General features: G+C 37.8%; 1 protein-coding gene across 4 annotated transcripts in view; it reads left to right on the top strand.

The window, feature by feature from the left end:
• PHF14 (PHD finger protein 14) overlaps nucleotides 1-13,034 on the top strand; it is a 200,824-nt gene extending 187,790 nt beyond the window's left edge. For all 4 annotated transcript variants that reach the window (XM_032287092.1, XM_032287082.1, XM_032287081.1 and 1 more), the window contains one exon: nucleotides 12,912-13,034. In XM_032287092.1, the coding sequence (XP_032142983.1) occupies nucleotides 12,912-13,019 (108 nt within the window). In that variant the 3' untranslated portion in view covers nucleotides 13,020-13,034. The remainder of the gene's footprint in view (nucleotides 1-12,911) is intronic.
• Nucleotides 13,035-18,556: the final 5,522 nt, after the last annotated feature.

Genomic DNA, 18,556 nt, shown 5'->3' with positions numbered 1-18,556 from the left:
CCTTTGCAATAGGCAAATATGAAAATTAATTTGACATTTTTCCCACATCAATTTATTTCATAATACCCACATTTACATAGATTTGGGTTATATCAGTAGTTTCACTTTCAAAAAGAAGAAATAATACATGATTAGAACTGGGGAGAATAAAGTGGCTGGTTATTGAGAACTCTGATAAAGATAGGGGTCAGAGGAATTTTTCAAAATTCAAAAAAAAAAAAAAAAAAAAAAAAAAAAAAAAAAGAAGGGGACAGGAGGACACCATAAAGGCCAACCCTACACAACGGCCGGGAAAAAAAGAGAAAAACAACAAAAAAAAAAAAAAAAAAAAAAAAAAAAAAAGAAATGATCATTTAACACTCTCTCTGAGAAGTAATGCCTTGGTTTATAATTTATAAAATATTTACTAAGGACCTGCTGTGTGCAAGGTCTCATACACTTTCCCTGGACATTTCAAGAATAGTTCTTATATGTATTTCTTTGGCTTAGGAATTTTTCAAAATTCCTCTGACCCCTATCTTTATCAGAGTTCTCAATAACCAGCCACTTTATTCTCCCCAGTTCTAATTTCCATGCTGCCGTTTGCCAATGACAGGAAAAGCAGTGAATCTGCTTGCTATTTGCGAAGCCAAATGGTTTTGCCAGATGTCTTCGTTTGATTATTTAAGGCAGGGTTTCTTAAAATGAAAGGCAGAACTTTGGGAGACTTTTAAGAGAATGTGAGAATAGAATCAGTGTATTTGCCTTGGAGTCGTATAATCATACGCATTCAACAAGCCCAATAAGTGTGTGACAGTAGGACACGCTGGCAGCTATGAGGCAGTGGGCTAAGATGGAGGAAACTGAGAGTAGTTAAGACAGAAAAATCAGAAAGATAGTCTCAAATAAGCTCAGTACATAGGTCAGGAAAACATCTAGAGCCTACATATGGGCTCTCTAGACTAATGGATTCCCTGGATGAATTTTGAGGCAAAGACTTTAAGCCAAAGAGAAGATTGAGATGACAGTTCAGAGTCTGCAAGGAACCTTTGCAATAGGCAAATATGAAAATTAATTTGACATTTTTCCCACATCAATTTATTTCATAATACCCACATTTACATAGATTTGGGTTATATCAGTAGTTTCACTTTCAAAAAGAAGAAATAATACATGAGTCACATAAAAGCTAGTATATTGGATGTGTACAGCGGCTCATGCCTGTAATCCCAGCACTTTGGGAGGTCGAGGCAGGAGGATCACAATGTCAAGAGATCGAGGCCATCCTGGTCAACACAGTGAAACCCTGTCTACTAAAATTACAAAAATTAGCTGGGCATGGTGGCACACACCTGTAGTCCCAGCTACTCGGGAGGCTGAGGCAGGAGAATCACTTGAACTGAGGAGGTGGAGGTTGCAGTGAGCTTAAGATCGCGCCACTGTACTCCAGCCTGGCGACAGAGGGAGACTCAGTCTTCAAAACAAAACAAAACCTAACATTATGTTTCAGGTACTATGCTAAATGTTTAAGATGTATCATGCCACTTAATTACGAACTTAGAGGATAGGGACTATTGCTCTTGCCATTTTACCAAAGATCAATTGGAGGCTTAGAAAGGGGACGTACATTAACCAAGGTTATGTAACTTGTCATTGGCAGAGTAAGAGTTCAGACTCAAGCAATGTTACCACTAAGAATTACACTTAATCATGGTGTAATACTAATACCATACCTTATTTGTTCCACTGTCTTTCCTAAAAATGTACAGTCTTATTAGCACTTCATTCATCACCTGCTGCACCTTCTTTAGTTATTTCTCTTCTCCAATCTCTTAGCTACGTTTTAATTCATTTCGAAGACTTTGATTTAAGTGAAGTAAGTGAAATGATTCTAACCACTATTCTGTGTGCTCCATAACATGCTAATCCTGCTTTATGATTTTTTTTTTTGTTTCTTTGTTTTGTTTTGTTTTGTTTTTACATCAAGTTATGATGGAACAAGTATGAAAGCACCTATTGATTCTCTAAGATTTTTCAAGAAATTTCTGGCCATATTTTTCAGTAGATTGTTCAGATAAATAGCTGTTATCTCATAATTTAACCCTTGCATTTGTGAAATAAAACTATTCATGTGAATCACAGTGACACTTAGCCACCCTGCACACATTTTTTTTTATTGCATTTTAGGTTTTGGGGTACGTGTGGAAGATTGTTGCATAGGTACACACATGGAAATGTGATTTACTGCCTTCCTCCCCTTCACCTATATCTGGCATTTCTCCCCATGCTATCTCTCCCCGCCTCCCCACCCCCCTTACCTCCCCCATTTCCCCCCAACAGACCCCAGTGTGTAGTGCTCCCCTCCCTGTGTCCGTGTGTTCTCACTGTTCAACACCCGCCTATGAGTGAGAACATGCGGTGTTTGATTTTCTGTTCTTGTGTCAGTTTGCTGAGAATGATGGTTTCCAGATTCATCCATGTCCCTACAAAGGACATGAACTCATCATTTTTGATGGCTGCATAATATTCCATGGTGTATATGTACCAAATTTTCCCTGTCCAGCCTATCATCGATAGGCATTTGGGTTGGTTCCAGGTCTTTGCTATTGTAAGCAGTGCTGCAATGAACATTCGTGTGCATGTGTCCTTATAGTAGAATGATTTATAACCCTTTGGGTATATACCCAGTAATGGGATTGCTGGGTCAAATGGAATTTCTATTTCTAGGTCCTTGAGGAATCGCCACACTGTCTTCCACAATGGTTGAACTAAGTTACACTCCCACAAACAGTGTAAAAGTATTCCTATTTCTCCACATCCTCTCCACCATCTGTTGTCTCTAGATTTTTTAATGATCGCCATTCTAACTGGCATGAGATGGTATCTCAATGTAGTTTTGATTTGCATTTCTCTAATGACCAGTGATGATGAGCATTTTTTCATATGTTTATTGGCCTCATGTATGTCTTCTTTTGTAAAGTGTCTGTTCATATCCTTTGCCCACTTTTGAATGGGCTTGTTTGTTTTTTTCTTGTAGATCTGTTTTAGTTCTTTGTAAATTCTGGATATCAGCCCTTTGTCAGATGGGTAAACTGCAAAAATTTTTTCCCATTCTGTTGGTTGCCAATTCACTCTAATGACTGTTTCTTTTGCCATGCAGAAGGTGTGGAGTTTGATTAGGTCCCATGTGTCTATTTTGGCTTTTGTTGCCAATGCTTTTGGTGTTTTGGTCATGAAGTCCTTGCCTACGCCTATGTCCTGAATGGTTTTGCCTAGATTTTCTTCTAGGGTTTTTATGGTGTTAGGTCTTATGTTTAAGTCTTTAATGCATCTGGAGTTAATTTTAGTGTAAGGTGTCAGGAAGGGGTCCAGTTTCTGCTTTCTGCACATGGCTATCCAGTTTTCCCAACACCATTGATTAAACAGGGAATCCTTTCCCCATTACTTGTTTTTTTTAGGTTTGTCAAAGATTGGATGGTTGTAGATATGTTGTGTTGCCTCTGAGGCCTCTGTTCTGTTCCATTGGTCTATATCTCTGTTTTGGTACCAGTACCATGGTGTTTTGATTACTGTAGCCTTGTAGTATAGTTTGAAGTCCGGTAGTGTGATGCCTCCCTTTTTGTTCTTTTTACTTAGAATTGACTTGGCTATGCTGGCTCTCTTTTGGTTCCATATGAAGTTTAAGGTGGTTTTTTCCAGTTCTGTGAAGAAGGTCATTGGTAGCTTAATGGGAATAGCATTGAATCTGTAAATTACTTTGGGTAGTATGGCCATTTTCATGATATTGATTCTTCCTAACCATGAACATGGAATGTTTCTCCATCTGTTTGTGCTCTCTCTTATTTCGTTGAGCAGTGGCTTGTAGTTCTCCTTGAAGAGGTCCTTTAAGTTCCTTGTTAGTTGTATTCCTAGGTATTTTATTCTCTTTGTAGCAATTGTGAATGGCAGTTCGTTCTTGATTTGGCTGTCTTTAAGTCTGTTATTGGTGTATAGGAATGCTTGTGTTTTTTGCACATTGATTTTGTATCCTGAGACTTTGCTGAAGTTGCTTATCAGTTTCAGGAGGTTTTGGACTGAGACGATGGGGTCTAGATAGAGAATCATGTCGTCTGCAAATAGAGACAATTTGACTTCCTCCTTTCCTATTTGAATATACTTTATTTCTTTTTCTTGCCTGATTGCTCTAGCTAGAACTTCCAGTACTATATTGAATAGGAGTGGTGAGAGAGGGCATCCTTGTCTAGTGCCCTATTTCAAAGGGAATGCTTCCAGTTTTTGCCCATTCAGTATGATATTGGTTTGTCATAAATAGCTTTTATTATTTTGAGATACGTTCCATTAATACCTAGTTTATTGAGGGTTTTTAGCATGAAGGGCTGTTGAATATTGTCAAAGGCCTTCTCTGCATCAATTGAGATAATCATGTGGTTTTTGTCTTTGGTTCTGTTTATGTGATGGATTACATTTATAGACTTGGGTATGTTGAACCAGCCTTGCATTCCTGGGATGAATCCTACTTGATCATGATGGATAAGCTTTTTCATGTGCTGTTGCACTCGGTTTACCAGTATTTTATTGAAGATTTTTACATCTATGTTCATCATGGATATTGGCCTGAAGTTTTCTTTTCTTGTTGAGTCTCTGCCCAGTTTTGGTATCAGGATGATGATGTTCTCTTAAAATGATTTGGGAAGGATTCCCTCTTTTTGGATTGTTTGGAATACTTTCAGAAGGAGTTGTACCAGCTCCTCTTTGTATGTCTGTTGGAATTCAGCTGTGAACCCATCTGGACCTGGACTTTTTTTTGCATTGGGTTAGAATGTGTTCTTTTAGGTCAGAGACCTTTGTTATTACCCAGTTTCTGAAGCCTGTTTCATGTAGCCTTTTTCCATTGCTAGTGAGGAGTTGTGATCCCTTGGAGGAGGAGAGGCATTCTGGTTTTGAGTATTTTCATCTTTTTTGCGCTGGTTTCTTTATATCTTTGTGGATTTCCCTACCTGTGGTCTTTGCAGTTGGTGACTTTTGGATGGGTCTCTGAGTGGATATCCTTTATGTTGATGATGAAGTTATTTCTTTCTTTTTTTTTTTAGTTTTCCTTCTAACAGTCAAACCTCTCTGCTGTAGGACTGCTGAGGTCCACTCCAGACCCTGCTTGCCTGGGGATCACCTGTGGCAGCTGCAGAACTATAAGGGTTGCTGCCAGTTTCTTCTGTTATCTTTGTCCCCAAAGGATACCTGCCAGATGTCAGCCTGTGCTCTCCTTTTTGAAGTGTCTCTTTGGGTATATGGGGGTTGGGGATCTGCTTGAGGAGACAGTCTGTCCCTTATAGGAGCTCAAGTGTGAAGCTGTGTGCTCTGTTGTTCCATTCACAGCTGCTGGGCAGGTACATTTAAGCCTGCTGCAGTGGAATTCATAACCGCCTTTTTTTTCCCCAGTGCTCTGTCCTGAGAAGGTGAGGCTTTATTTTTAAGTTTCTGACGTGCTGCTGCCTTTTTTCAAAGATGTCCTGCCCAGTGTGGAGGCAACTTAGTCACAGTCTGGCAGCAGAGGCATTGCTGAGCTGCCATGGGCTCTGCCCAGCTCCTGTGTGGACTTCCTTATGGTTTTGTTTAAAGAGGTATAGTTAGAACTTCCTCCATAATGGCGGTCTGCCTCAGTAATGGTGGACTGTCTCTGTAATGGTGGACTGCCTCAGTAATGGCAGACGCCATCCCCCTGGACGGTCCTGGGTCCATGCTTACTGTGAAACTCTCAATCCAGAGCTTTTCAGATAGCTGATCTTTGTGGGGGTGGGACCTGCTGAGCCAGATCACCTGGCTCCCTGTTTCAGCCCCCTCTTTTCAGTTGAATGGGTGACTCTGTGTCCCAGGCATTCCAGGCACCAGTTGAAATGGCCGCCCAGATTTGTGTGTTTGTGTGGAGACCCACTGCGCCAGCTGAAAAAGCCGTGCTGGAAACTCGTTCTGCTTTTCCTCTTGGGAATTTTCTGGTCTGTGCGCAGTAAAAATTCATTTGGAAATGTGGTGATCACTCACCTTCTGTGTTCTCACTGGGAACTGCACTCCAGAGCTGTTCCTATTCAGCCATCTTGGATCCCACACATTTTAAATATTAAATTTAAATGGTATCTTTGATCATTTAAAACCCAGTTTTCATTTTCAAAAAGTTTCAAAACTGTATACTCCTTGGTTTAGGATGATGGGTAAGAAAGTAAAATCAATTTACATTTCCTTTAGGAAAAATCTGTGTATAAATCACTCAGATTTTTTTGTCTCGTATGTATATACATAAAAGTCTTATAATGCTACAAGATTATATGACCGTGATTAAACCAGTCACTTCGAGTCAAATTATGCATATTTTATATTACATAGAATGTTTTACATATTAATCAGCTCAGGCTGCCATAACAAAATGCCCGAGTGGATGACTTAAACAACAGAAAGTTCTTTTCTCACAGTGCTGGAAGGTGGAAGTTCCAGATCAAAATCCAGCTGGGCTCAGTTTCTGTTGAGGGCTCCCTTCCGGCTTACAGATGGCCTGCATCCAACATGGCCTTTCCTTTGTGCATGCACAGAGAGAGGGAGGCCTTCCTATAGGGACATTAATCCTATCGGATCAGGGCCCCATTCTTATGATCTCTTAGCACTGATTCCGTCCTTATTGCAAATACAGCTTTATTGGGAGTTAGGCCTTCAATGTAGGAATTTCTGTGGGGTGGGGAAGGAGGAAGACATTCAGTTCATAATACATTTAAAAGTTCAAGTGCCTCTTTTATAATAATTCTGAACTATGTTAAGGAGTACTGGAGCAAAATTCCAGTAAAATGTCTATGGCAATACAGATAATATGTATTCAGGGAAAGTCCTTGTAAACATTAATACACTGAGCTATCTATAAATCGATTTCTAAAGAAGACAAACCACTAAACAAATAGCTGTTTTGTTTACCTCTTTATCCCTATTACATAGCTTATTTTTTGGCCTGTACTAGGTTTAACACACAACTGTAAGTTAGCCTGTAACTTCTAATGTAGAATGCCCAAAGAACAAGAATTCCTTTATACGTTATGATGCCTGTATAATTTTTATCTACTAAACCGAAATATCTTCTCTTCATGCTAGTTATATGAGTTGTATTTCTTCATGCCTTCCAAGAATTTAAAAATGAAAGAATTTTAAATGAGTATTGGTTTCTATAATATTTAGGAAAAATGTTTTTTAAAAATTATGTCTGGTATTATACTCTCCAGTCTAGAGAACAAACAGCAGAAGCAGGAAGGGATATTATGCTATGCTTGAATGGTGGTTGCTGAGTACTAAGATGCTCAAGTTTTAAAAATCATTCAACAAAGCTTTACTAGGACCTACTACAAGTTATATACTGTTCTGCTTATCACTGGGGATTCAATGACAGACAAGCTTACTCTGCTGTTACAGTCTTGAAATTCTTAACTTTTGAAAAAGAGGCCCCATGTTTTTACTTTTCACTGACCTCACAGATTGCGTAGTAGATACCACTAATGTTTATACTCTTTAAATCAATTTTATTGTAGTATAATTTACTTAAAATGCACTCATTTTGAATGCACAATTCAATAAATTTCAACAAATATATATATATATATATCCATGTAACCACCTCTCCAAGATATAAGGCATTTCCATCACCCTAAAAAGTTCTGTCCTTCAGTTTTGCAATCATTTACTCACCCCTACGATAGCCACTGATCTACTTACTTTATTCGTTTTTCCTGTTCTAAGACTTTATACAAATGGAATTATACCATACACATCTTTTGTGTCTGCCTTTCTTCATTCAGCATAAACTTTTGAGATTCATCCAAATCATTGCATGACTTTATTCCTTTTTACTGCTGAGTACTTTTTCATTGTGTAAATATACTACACGTTGTAGTGAATACTGCTACAATGGAATATATACAAATGGCCAACAAGCACATGAAAATATATTCAGCATCATTAGATATCAGGAAAATGCAAATTAGAACCACAGTGAGTTACCACTGTCTACCCACTAAAATGTCTATAGCTCTGTTATCCAGTACAGCAGCTGTTAAAAATATGTAGCTATTGAATACTTGGCATATGATTAGTCCCAATTGAGATGTGTAGTTAACATAAAATATACATCAGATTTTGGAGCTAGAGTACAAAAATAAATAGACAATATCTCCATAATTTTTATTCTGATTATGTATTGAAATGGTAATAGTAATATTTTGAATAGATTTGATTAAAATATTAAAATAAATTTTACTCTTCTTTTTAAATGGTGGCTACTAGAAAATTTGAATTAATATGTTATGGTTTCCATTGTTTTCCCCCTGGACAGGCCTCCTGGGCTATAATTTGAAGGCTGGTAATGAAATATTGGTAAGATTATGAAGCAACTGGAGCTCTTATATGTTGTTGGTGGAAGTGTAAAATGATAAATTATTTTGGAAAAGAGTTTGGAAATTTTTTATGAAGTTAAACATACCCTTAATACATGAGCCAATAATTCCACTGATAGATATTACAAAAGAAATGAAAACATATGCCCACACAAAGATTTGTACTTGAATTTTTTTTAAGATCTCTCTGTGTTGCCCAGGCTGGATTTCAATGCCTGATTCTCCTATCTTGGCCTCCCAAAATGCTGGGAGTACAGGCATGAGTACTGTACTCAGCCTTATACTTGAATATTTTTAACAGTTTTATGTATAATAGCCCAACACTGGAGCTAATTTATTTTTCTTTTCAAGTAAAAGTCACACTTCATGTTGGTTATTCTTTTCAGAAACTATCTGTCACAATAAGCTGTGTAATGTGGTTCACAAAATTCGAGATGAATCCTTGATCTTTTGGGATGGAAATTAGATGTGTTGTGCAATAATATTTATAGCAATAGTGTAGACGTTAGATGGAATCACTGTCCATAAAACATGCTAATGAAAGAGTAAAAGAAGTGTAAATAATCTAAACAATTTTTTTACAAATCCAACATTCAAAAGCTAATCAGTTCATATTTAGAGGCAAAAAATAAAAATAAAAATAGTTGGCATAACATCTTATTTGAAAACATTGAATGTAGTTAAAGTCTTTAAATGATTTCACATTGTTTTAAATGTTTTTAATGACCTTTGCAGTCAGAAATACGTTTAAACTCAATTTTAAAATTATAAAATTATAGTTACATCTTCTGATAAATTCTATCCACTTTCCTTGGGATTAGAGCTTGAATGAGAGGAAAAGCAGAGATGTGTGCCCAGTTGCTCCAATTTTAAGTCTATGAACAATTCTGAGTCTATGAACTGCTTTAAGTTTCATTTTTGTACATATCATACCAAATAGGACACACCCTTCTCAGGTTATAGTCATTTCATTTATGACTTTCTAATCATCTGGAGGGAATGAGGTGAGTCTGAGTAGTTTTGTTCCTCTAATGTTTTTGAAAGGAGATAATGACATTCTTACTGCTTATTTTATATATGTATATTCTTTCTGTAAAATAATCTGTTCTAAGATTTTAAACAAATGAAATTATTTTATACATACCTTTTGTGTCTGGCTTTCTTCACTCAGCATAAAGTTTTGAGATTCATCCAAGTTATTGCGTGACTGTAATTATTCCTTACACTAATAATATTCCTCTAAGCTTAAACAATTGAAGGCATTTGATATGTCTGTACTCTCCTGCATTCATTATAATTTGTCTAGTTTTTCCCAGATGCAACAAACTATTCCTTTTTTTTCTTTTCTTTTTTTTTTCTTTTGAGGCAGAGTTTCGCTCTTTGTTGCCAAGGCTGGAGTCCATTGGCGTGATCTCAGCTCACTGTAACCTCTGCCTCCTGAGTTCAAGCGATTCTCCACCTTAGCCTCCAGAGTAGCTGGCATTACAGGCGCCTGCCACCGTGCCCTGCTAATTTTTGTATTTTTAGTAGAGACAAGGTTTCACCATGTTGGCCAGGCTGGTCTCGAACTCCTGACCTCAGGTGATCTGCTGGCCTCGGCCTCACAAAGTGATTATAGGCATGAGCCACCGTGCCTGGCCCAAACTATTTCTCTTTAAATTGAATGTATACCAAACAAAAAAAAAAGGGGAATCTTTCCTGCAACTGCTTCTTACACACGGCTACATCAGATTTATTTTGAAGCCCATTGAGAAAGAAGAAATAAGTTCATTTAATTGCTTTGGCATTTCCCCAGTGCCTTGAGTCCTCGAGGCTTGCACATATTTCTATTGGTTGTGTGCTAACACTGCTTGACACTGAAACAACATACTTCTGATATTAGGCTAAATAAGATTCACTTTGAATAGCAAAAGTTGATTAGAAAACTTCTCCATTTCTCATTACCTCAAGAAAACAATTTTTACATAGCCATGAATGAGCAAATTTCATCCCATCCCAGACTATCCTGAGCATTTATAGCAGGTAATAAATGTCTCCCCATGGTGAATTGAATGTGAAGTCCAAGGCTTTGTTATCTAGAGAGGAAGTTAAGTGCTAACAGCAGCAGCATGAAAACGCGTGCAGCTATGGTGTAGTTCTGATTTGTTTTAGAAAAACTATGAATTTCCTTGTTACAAAGCCAAGTAAGAACAACCCTTTAAAACTGTTGAACCATGAAAGCCATTTTCCTAAAGGGTTTTAAATTTGGGAACAGACTCATGAAATTTATAGCTTTGATGAGATATTCTTTGCCGGCAGTCAAGATGAGAGCTAGATCATTGGTTTCCCAGCATGACACCTATGTGTTCTTGTGTGCACTAGATATCATTAAGCTCATAATAACACAGCCAACATCACATTTAACATTTGAAAGGTTCGCTTTTGTCTTGTAGTTTACGTCTTTCATTTACACCTACTGCATGCTAAATATCTCACTCTAGAAAATGAGATATACTCTACCTGTACTGTTACTGTCGATGGAGTAAAAAAATTACGATTTTCATATCCATGGCTTTCAAGCTGCAAAGAGTCAATAGATAATGACTTCTAGATACAATAGATAATTGTATCAGATGTTACATGTGGAAGTCTGAATATGCAAACCTTCCTTGACATATAAGGAACAGAAAATGTGAATTGCCATGATGCATGTCAGTTCCAACTGTTATCATTTTTATTATTATGTCTAATTCTAAAGGTAATGCAAGATTACTGTTTCTTTTAAAATAGATGAGCACTTTCAGGATATTCAGATTTCAAGGCAATGAGGAAGGCAGCTTATTAAGTAGTACCTGATGATCAGAAACAGAGAATAAACACCGCAGGAATCTGTACGTTATATGATGAAATAACATGTAGAAAAACTGAAGAAAAGAAAACAACTGTTTTCAAAATATAATTGTTAATTTTGACATTAGGCAATGAAATTGCGATTAAGGAACCTATTTCTGAAAGCTGTTTCCTTACCTTTGTGCAAATGTTTGAAGGTATTTTATCCGTAAGTTTACAATTCGTTTCTCATTTATTATCAACAATTTCAAATATATACAAGGCTAGAGAGAAGATTACGACGTGCTCAGGACAGAGGTGAACAGCTATTAAGATTTTTGTCATGCCTGCCTTATCTGTTCCTTCTTTCCCTCTCTTTCTACCAGATTATCTTAAAGCAGATCCCAGACTGCCATACTTTTAACACGTGTGTTTTTGTCAATTCTTTATTGTTAAATATATTTAATACATACATATTTTTCCAAGGCAGATGTGTATTTTGTTTTTTAATAACATAATGCAATCAATAGATTAATATATAATGGAAGATTGGATGACAGTGTATTCTGCCTCATGTACTTCCGACTACGTTTTTAGTGAGATTCAAAAGATTTTTGTTTAGATCTTTTTAATGGTGATGATGTAAGAAGCAGAAATTATACAGACTCTTAGTTCACATTGGCATTTTTTGCACCTTAGGCAGAAAAGCAGAACTAATCAGCTACAAATCATAAAGGAGAACACATTTCAATCTCCAGAGCATTGTGGAACTGAGATATCTTACTGCTTGTACTAACAAGGGGCAAAACTAGTACATTCAGCAATGCCTTCAAAAATGTTCCCCTGTTAGTCAAAATCAAATTCACAAATAGAGCATCTGTTTGGGGTTAGGATTCTTTCTCCTAGGGATTGGGTTTTTTGAGACTACATACTTTTGGCAAGTATTGATTTGGGATTTATATATTTGATTAGATCTAACTCTTGAAGTCAGGAATAGTCTTACGGGAAATGTTGAGGTAGGTTTCCTTCATTGTTCCTAGACACATCACATTTGGGAGTTTCTTTTTTTTATTGCATTTTAGGTTTTGGGGTACATGTGAAGAACATGTAAGATTGTTGCATAGGTACACACATGGCAGTGTGATTTGCTGCCTTCCTCCCATCACCTATATCTGGTATTTCTCCCCATGCTATCTCTCCCCAACTCCCCACCCCTGCTGTCCCTCCCCTATTTTCCCCCAAAAGACCCCAATGTGTGATGCTCCCCTCCCTGTGTCCAAGTGTTCTCATTGTTCAACACCCACCGGGAGTTTCTTATTCCCTCATCCCAGTTCTGGTCTACTGTCCCTGGGGAACCATTTCTGCTCAAGACTTTTCCTTCACAACTGCATCTTTTCTAGACCCCTCTAACAGCAACCTCTTTTTCCTTCTCCCCTCAAAACCCAGAATCTCTTTCCCATGGATTCCACATCCTCCTTTCAGTTATGATCCAAAACAGCCGAAAAATATGGTGAGTAAATTCTTCATGAGTATATGTCAGGCTAGACTAGGATATGCTATGAAAACAATCCCTGGCATCTCAGTGGCTTAAGTCAACCAAAGTTTACTTCTCACTCACTTCACTGCTTCATGTGAATCAGGTGGCTCTTGCCGGAGAGGAACTGCCTTGTGGATTCATATGTTCATGTTGCAACTTTGCCGTTTGAGTGTTTGTGGAGAGCAGAAGGGCAGGACTGGGGTGAGACTGAGAGAATGAAGAATCAACTCAGACTTCATCCTGAGACTCTGCTGCATCACTTCCATTCACACATCTAGTGGCAAGAACTGAGTCCCATGGTTCCAACCTTCCTAAGGATAAGGGAAGCTAAAAAAAGGTAAGGTGGTCTTGGCTGTGTGCCCTACAAGAGGCAACACTGCTAAACACAGAGCTTTGAATAGATCTCAATTCCTTTTCTTACTTGTCATTTGAAAACTGTTTTATTACATTTTCCCCTCTACCCAGAAGCACTGGCATGACTCTTAAGAGCATAGGTTTCTTTTTTTAAATTTTTTTGACACTAAGTCTCACTCTGTTGACCAGATTGGAGTGCAATGGCACGATCTCAGCTCACTGCAACCTCCACCTCCTGGGTTCAAGTGATGCTCCCGCCTCAGCCTCCCAAGTAGCTGGGACTAGAAGCACCTGCCATCACTCCTGGCTAATTTTTAAATTTTAAGTAGAGACAGGGTTTCACCATGTTGGCCAGGCTGGTCTTGAACTCCTGACCTCAGGTGATCTCCCCCCCTTGGCCTCCCAAAGTGCTGGGATTACAGGTGGGAGTCACCACACCCAACCTAGAGCATAAGTTTTGAATTAGACTAGCCTGATTTTCAATCCCAACTTCAACACTTCTCGTGTTACCCTGTGCAAGTGACTTAACCTATCTGACTGAGCTGTAGTTTTCTGGACTGAAACATAGATAATATCCAGGTTTCATGCTTTTCTATTTTCACTGTGGTAAAAACACATAACATAACATTTATCATCTTTACCATTTTTAAGTGTTCAGTACAGTCATGTTAACTATATACGCATTACTCTATAATATATCTTTGTAACTTTTCATTTTGCAAAACTGAAACTTCGTGGCCACTGAACAAAAGTCTGTTTTCCTCCCACCCCCCAGTTCCTGGCTACCACCATTCTCCTTTCTGTTTCTAAAAGTTTGACTACTTTAAATACCTCATATAATGAAGGTATTATATGGTTTATTTCACTTAGTGTAATGTCTTCAAGGTTCGTCCATGTTAAAGCATATGATAGTATTCTCTTTTATAAGGCTGAAAAATATTCCATTTCACACAAACACACACTACTTTTTTTATTCATTCGTCAACAGACATTTAGTTTGTTTCTACCTTTCGGCCCTTGTTTGTTGTAAATAATGCTGCAATGAACATGAGTGTGAAAATGTTTATTTGATTATTTTAGCTACAAACCAGAAGTGATATTGCTGGATTATATAGTAATTTAATTTTTAATTTTTTGATGAACCTCCATGCTGTTTTTTATAGCAGCTGCATCATTTACATGCCCATCAACAGTGGATTAGAGCTACAATATTTCCACATCCTTGTCAACACTTATTGTTTTCTGTTTCTTTGGGTAGTGGCCATCCTAACAGGTGTGACATGATATCTCATTGTGGTTATGTTTGAAAACCATATATCTGATTTACATATATTGTAATATATAATAATCTATCATAATATCATATGTAATATAGTATGTCATATATAATCATATCTAATATAGTATGTCATAGATATGATTCAATGTTATATATTTCTTCCATTCTGTAGGTTGCCTTTCACTCTGTTGATTGTTTCCTTCGATGTGTAGAAGTTCCTAAGTTTGAAGTAGTCCCTTTTTGCTTTTGTTGCCTGTGCTTTTGGTGTCATAACCAGAAAATCATAACCCAATTCAATGGCATAAAGATTTTCTCCCATGTTGCTTCTAGGAGTTTTATAGTTTCGGGTCTTGTGTTTGAATCTTTGGTTCATTTTTACTTGATTTTATATATGTTATAAGGTAACGTTTTTGCATGTAGATATTTCAATATATTTTTTCGCCCACACCATTTGTTTAAAAGCATGCTTTTCTTCTTTATCTTGTTTTTCTGTCTTGGTTCATGAAGCAGGAACTTCTTTCAGTGCTTTAAAACTCTCACCCTCTTGGGCAATAATTAAGGAAAGGACTCCCACCTTTCTCTTTGCCTATTTCTAGCTGCATTCTATTGTAAAAGAGATTTTTTGGATTGCTGTTTATGTTTCACACCGCTTACTTCACTCCTCGGTCATCTGATAGCCTCATATCAGAACTCATGTGAATGACACAGTATAATTTTGTGGCAAAATTGTACATAGCCTATTTTCAAGTACAATCCAGCTTTAACAGAAATAGGCTGATGTCATGTTTTAAATTTCCCAACTTGGCTTCTTTGTGTGCTTCTCAGTTGGTTCAGAATCCAGGAAGAATAGGCAGTAAAGTAGTAACCAGGTTGCTCGAGCCTCAAACAAAATTTTTAATAAAGATTTAAAAAGATGATATGTATAAAGCACTTAGCACTGTCTGTTCCATCATGTATACGCAATAAGGGCCCTGACTATTTGGGGGTCTGTCAACTCCACTTCTTCTTTCACTGACACATTCTTGGATCACTACTCTGGCATTATTACTGCTCTCCAAATTATACCATCCATTGTGACCATTCTTCTGCTTTAATATTAGTGATTGTTTCTTAACTCATTCATCAAACAGTCTCCATCATGAGACATACACTGCGTGGGGCACTGTCTCCGCCCTCAAACGGCTCCTAGTCTGGTAGGAGAGACATAAAGACACAAAGTTGTCACAATTAAGCACTCGATAGAGCTTGATAAAGGGTGCCATGAAACATAGAGGCGAGGGAGCTACATGAACCTGGGGGTGGGAAAAACATTCCATATGAAGGATACTTGAGTCTACCTTTGCAGGCAAGGAATTTCATCAGATGTAGTAGTGCGAATACTGTTTCAAACACTGTTTCAAAATAACATGCAATGGTAAAGAGTTTTCAAAGGTGGAAGATACTCCTTATATGTGCCTGGATCCAAGAAACTGCCAGGCAGAAAGTGCTAGGCGCAGAGTCTGGAAATAGTGATTGAGACTTTCTTGTCAAAGGCTTTGGGTTTCAGGCGTGGTGTGGTGTGCCTGTAGTCCCAGCTACTTGAATTTAGTGCTGCAGAATTGGATACATATTATAATCACCTGGGGCTAAGGAACTAGCTATGATGGCTGCATAATACTGTAAATGTAATTAATGCCACAGAATTGTACACATAAAATGATTAAAATGACAAGTTTTATGTTGCATATTTTACTATAATTTTAAAAATTGATAATGGAATATGCCAAAACACATTGAATTGTGTACTTTAAATAGGTGAATTATATGATATATGAATTACATCTCAATCATGCCATTTGAAAAAAAGATTTATAGCCTGGGCAGTGTAGTGACACCCCATCTCTACAAAAAATAATTAAAAAAAAATTAGCTGGACGTGGTGATGCATGCCTATTGTTCCAGCTACTTGAGAGGCTGAGATGAGATGATCCCTTGAGCTCAGGAGTTCGAGGATCCAGTGAGTTGTGATTGCACCACTGCTCTCCAGCCTGGATGACAGAAAAAAGATTCTGTCTCGGAAAAAATGATTTAAAAAAAAAATTAAAATTTAAAATAATAAAATTGCATGAGGAGCTTAAAAAAACAACAGCAAACCTGACACTTGAGCCCCATCCTCTGACACTTGAGCTAATTACATTAGCTCTCTGGAGGTGGGCAGAGCACCTGGCACCTTGAAAAGTACCCCGGGTGATTCTAATGTGCAGTCTTGGCGCAGAATCACTGCACTAGGCAATGGTGAACCAGCGACAAATTTTAATCCAGAGAACAAGATGATCAGGTTTGCATTTTAAGCAATCTGATCTGTCAATTGCGTGAATCAGAGATCCCTGGCCCTGTTGCTCAGACTTTTCAGGAGCCACATGAATGCTTACAGAGACGTTAGGCATAGCAGCCATAACATGGAAACAACTCAAATGTTGCTCAGCTGGCAACTAGACAAATAGACTCTGGGATAGGCATACAACAGAATGCTGCTCATCAATAAAAAGCTCCCACTGCCTCGGCCATATTAACCCTGTGTATTTCTAGTGCCTCAAACTATTTGCTGAGGCAGAATCTGTCTTGTTTTTTTTGGCTGCCCTGCCAAGCCTATGTCTATTATTATTATCATCATTATTATTATTTGTGATAGTAACTTGCTTTGTTGCCCAGGCTGGAATGCAGTAATGCGATCATAGGTCACCACAGCTTTAAACTCCTGGGCTCAAACAATCCTCCCACCCCAGCCTCCAGGGTAGCTGGGACTACAGGCACACATCGCCACACCTGAGTCATTTTGTATTTTTTTTTTTTTTTTGTACAGACGAGGTCTCACTATGTTGCCAAGGCTGGTCTCAAACTCCTGACCTCAAGTGATCCTCCTGCCTTAGCCTCCCAAAATGCTAGGGTTAGCGGCATGAGCCACAGCTTCTGGCCCCAAGCTTTTCTATTCACCTCAGCAATATCGCTCTCCAATTGTCACCCAAGCCAGAATTGTTTATGTTTCTTTAATTTATAAAAGTTATGATTTACATATAATAAAATTTACACTTTTAATGTGTAGTTCTGTGTGTTTTCGCAAAATGCACAGTTGTGTAATCATTACCACAATTAAGACAGAGAAGAGTTCCATCATGCTCAGAATTTCCCTCGTGCACCTGTGTAGTCAGCTGTCAATGCCTCCTCCGTGCCCCAACCTCAGACAACCACTAGTCCATTTTCTTTCCCATACTTTTGCCTTTTTCAAAATAGAGTATAAATGAAATCATACAATATGTAGCCTTTTGAGTGGGCTTCCTTCACTTAAACTAAATCATTCACATTGTTACATCAGGCGTTCATTCCCTTTTATTGCTGAGTAATGATCCATTGTATAGAGGTACCACAGTTTGTTTACCCATTCACCAGCTGAGAGGCGTTTGGGTGGTTTCAAGTTTTTAGTGATTATGAATAAAATTGCTATAAACAATTGTGTACGGATCTTTGTAAGGCCATCATTTCTATTTCTCTTGTAAGAAGTTTATATTTAAATTCATGAGATTCTGTAACAGCTTACATTCCCACCAGCAGTGAAAAGTGGTTACAGTTTCTTCCCATCTCTACATCTCACTAGCACTTGTGGTTGCCAGTTCTTTGGTTTTGATTTGCTTTGCTTTGTCTTGTCTTTATCCATTCAAAAGAGTGTGTGGTGGTATTTGATTGTGGTTATAATTTGTATTTCCCTAATGACTAATGATATTGAATAGTTTTTATGTACCTATTTGCCATCTCTGTATAGTCTCTGCTGAAGCACTTGTACAAATATTTTCTGCATTTTTCTATTGGGTTGTTTGCTTTCAGAGTCATTGTTTAATGTCCCTGAGTGCTTTTGTCTATGACTGAGGCAGTCAGTTGTTCTTCCATAGTAATAATCTAATTTTCTTTTTCCCTTATGTTTCTAGAACTAGTAGAATCCTCTTGTTATATTCATTTGCCTTTCTTTCTTTCTTTGAGGCTATTCTCTCAAAAAGTCGATGTTTCTAAACACTTTCTAATGAAGCTTTGAACTCTGGCCTTTAACTTCTTTCTCTGGATAATTCAGACTTCCTCATTAATACACACGGCTCTAACCCTGCATTTAACCGAGGTTATCTTGCAGTGTCTTCTCTCTTCTATTCTCCCAAA

This window comes from Sapajus apella, unplaced genomic scaffold (genome assembly GCF_009761245.1).
Source record: "Sapajus apella isolate SASKATOON/1434 unplaced genomic scaffold, GSC_monkey_1.0 scaffold19, whole genome shotgun sequence".
Classification (NCBI taxonomy): domain Eukaryota; kingdom Metazoa; phylum Chordata; class Mammalia; order Primates; family Cebidae; genus Sapajus; species Sapajus apella.
Note: the sequence above shows the minus strand (reverse complement) of the source record. Positions and strands in the feature narration are given on the sequence as shown.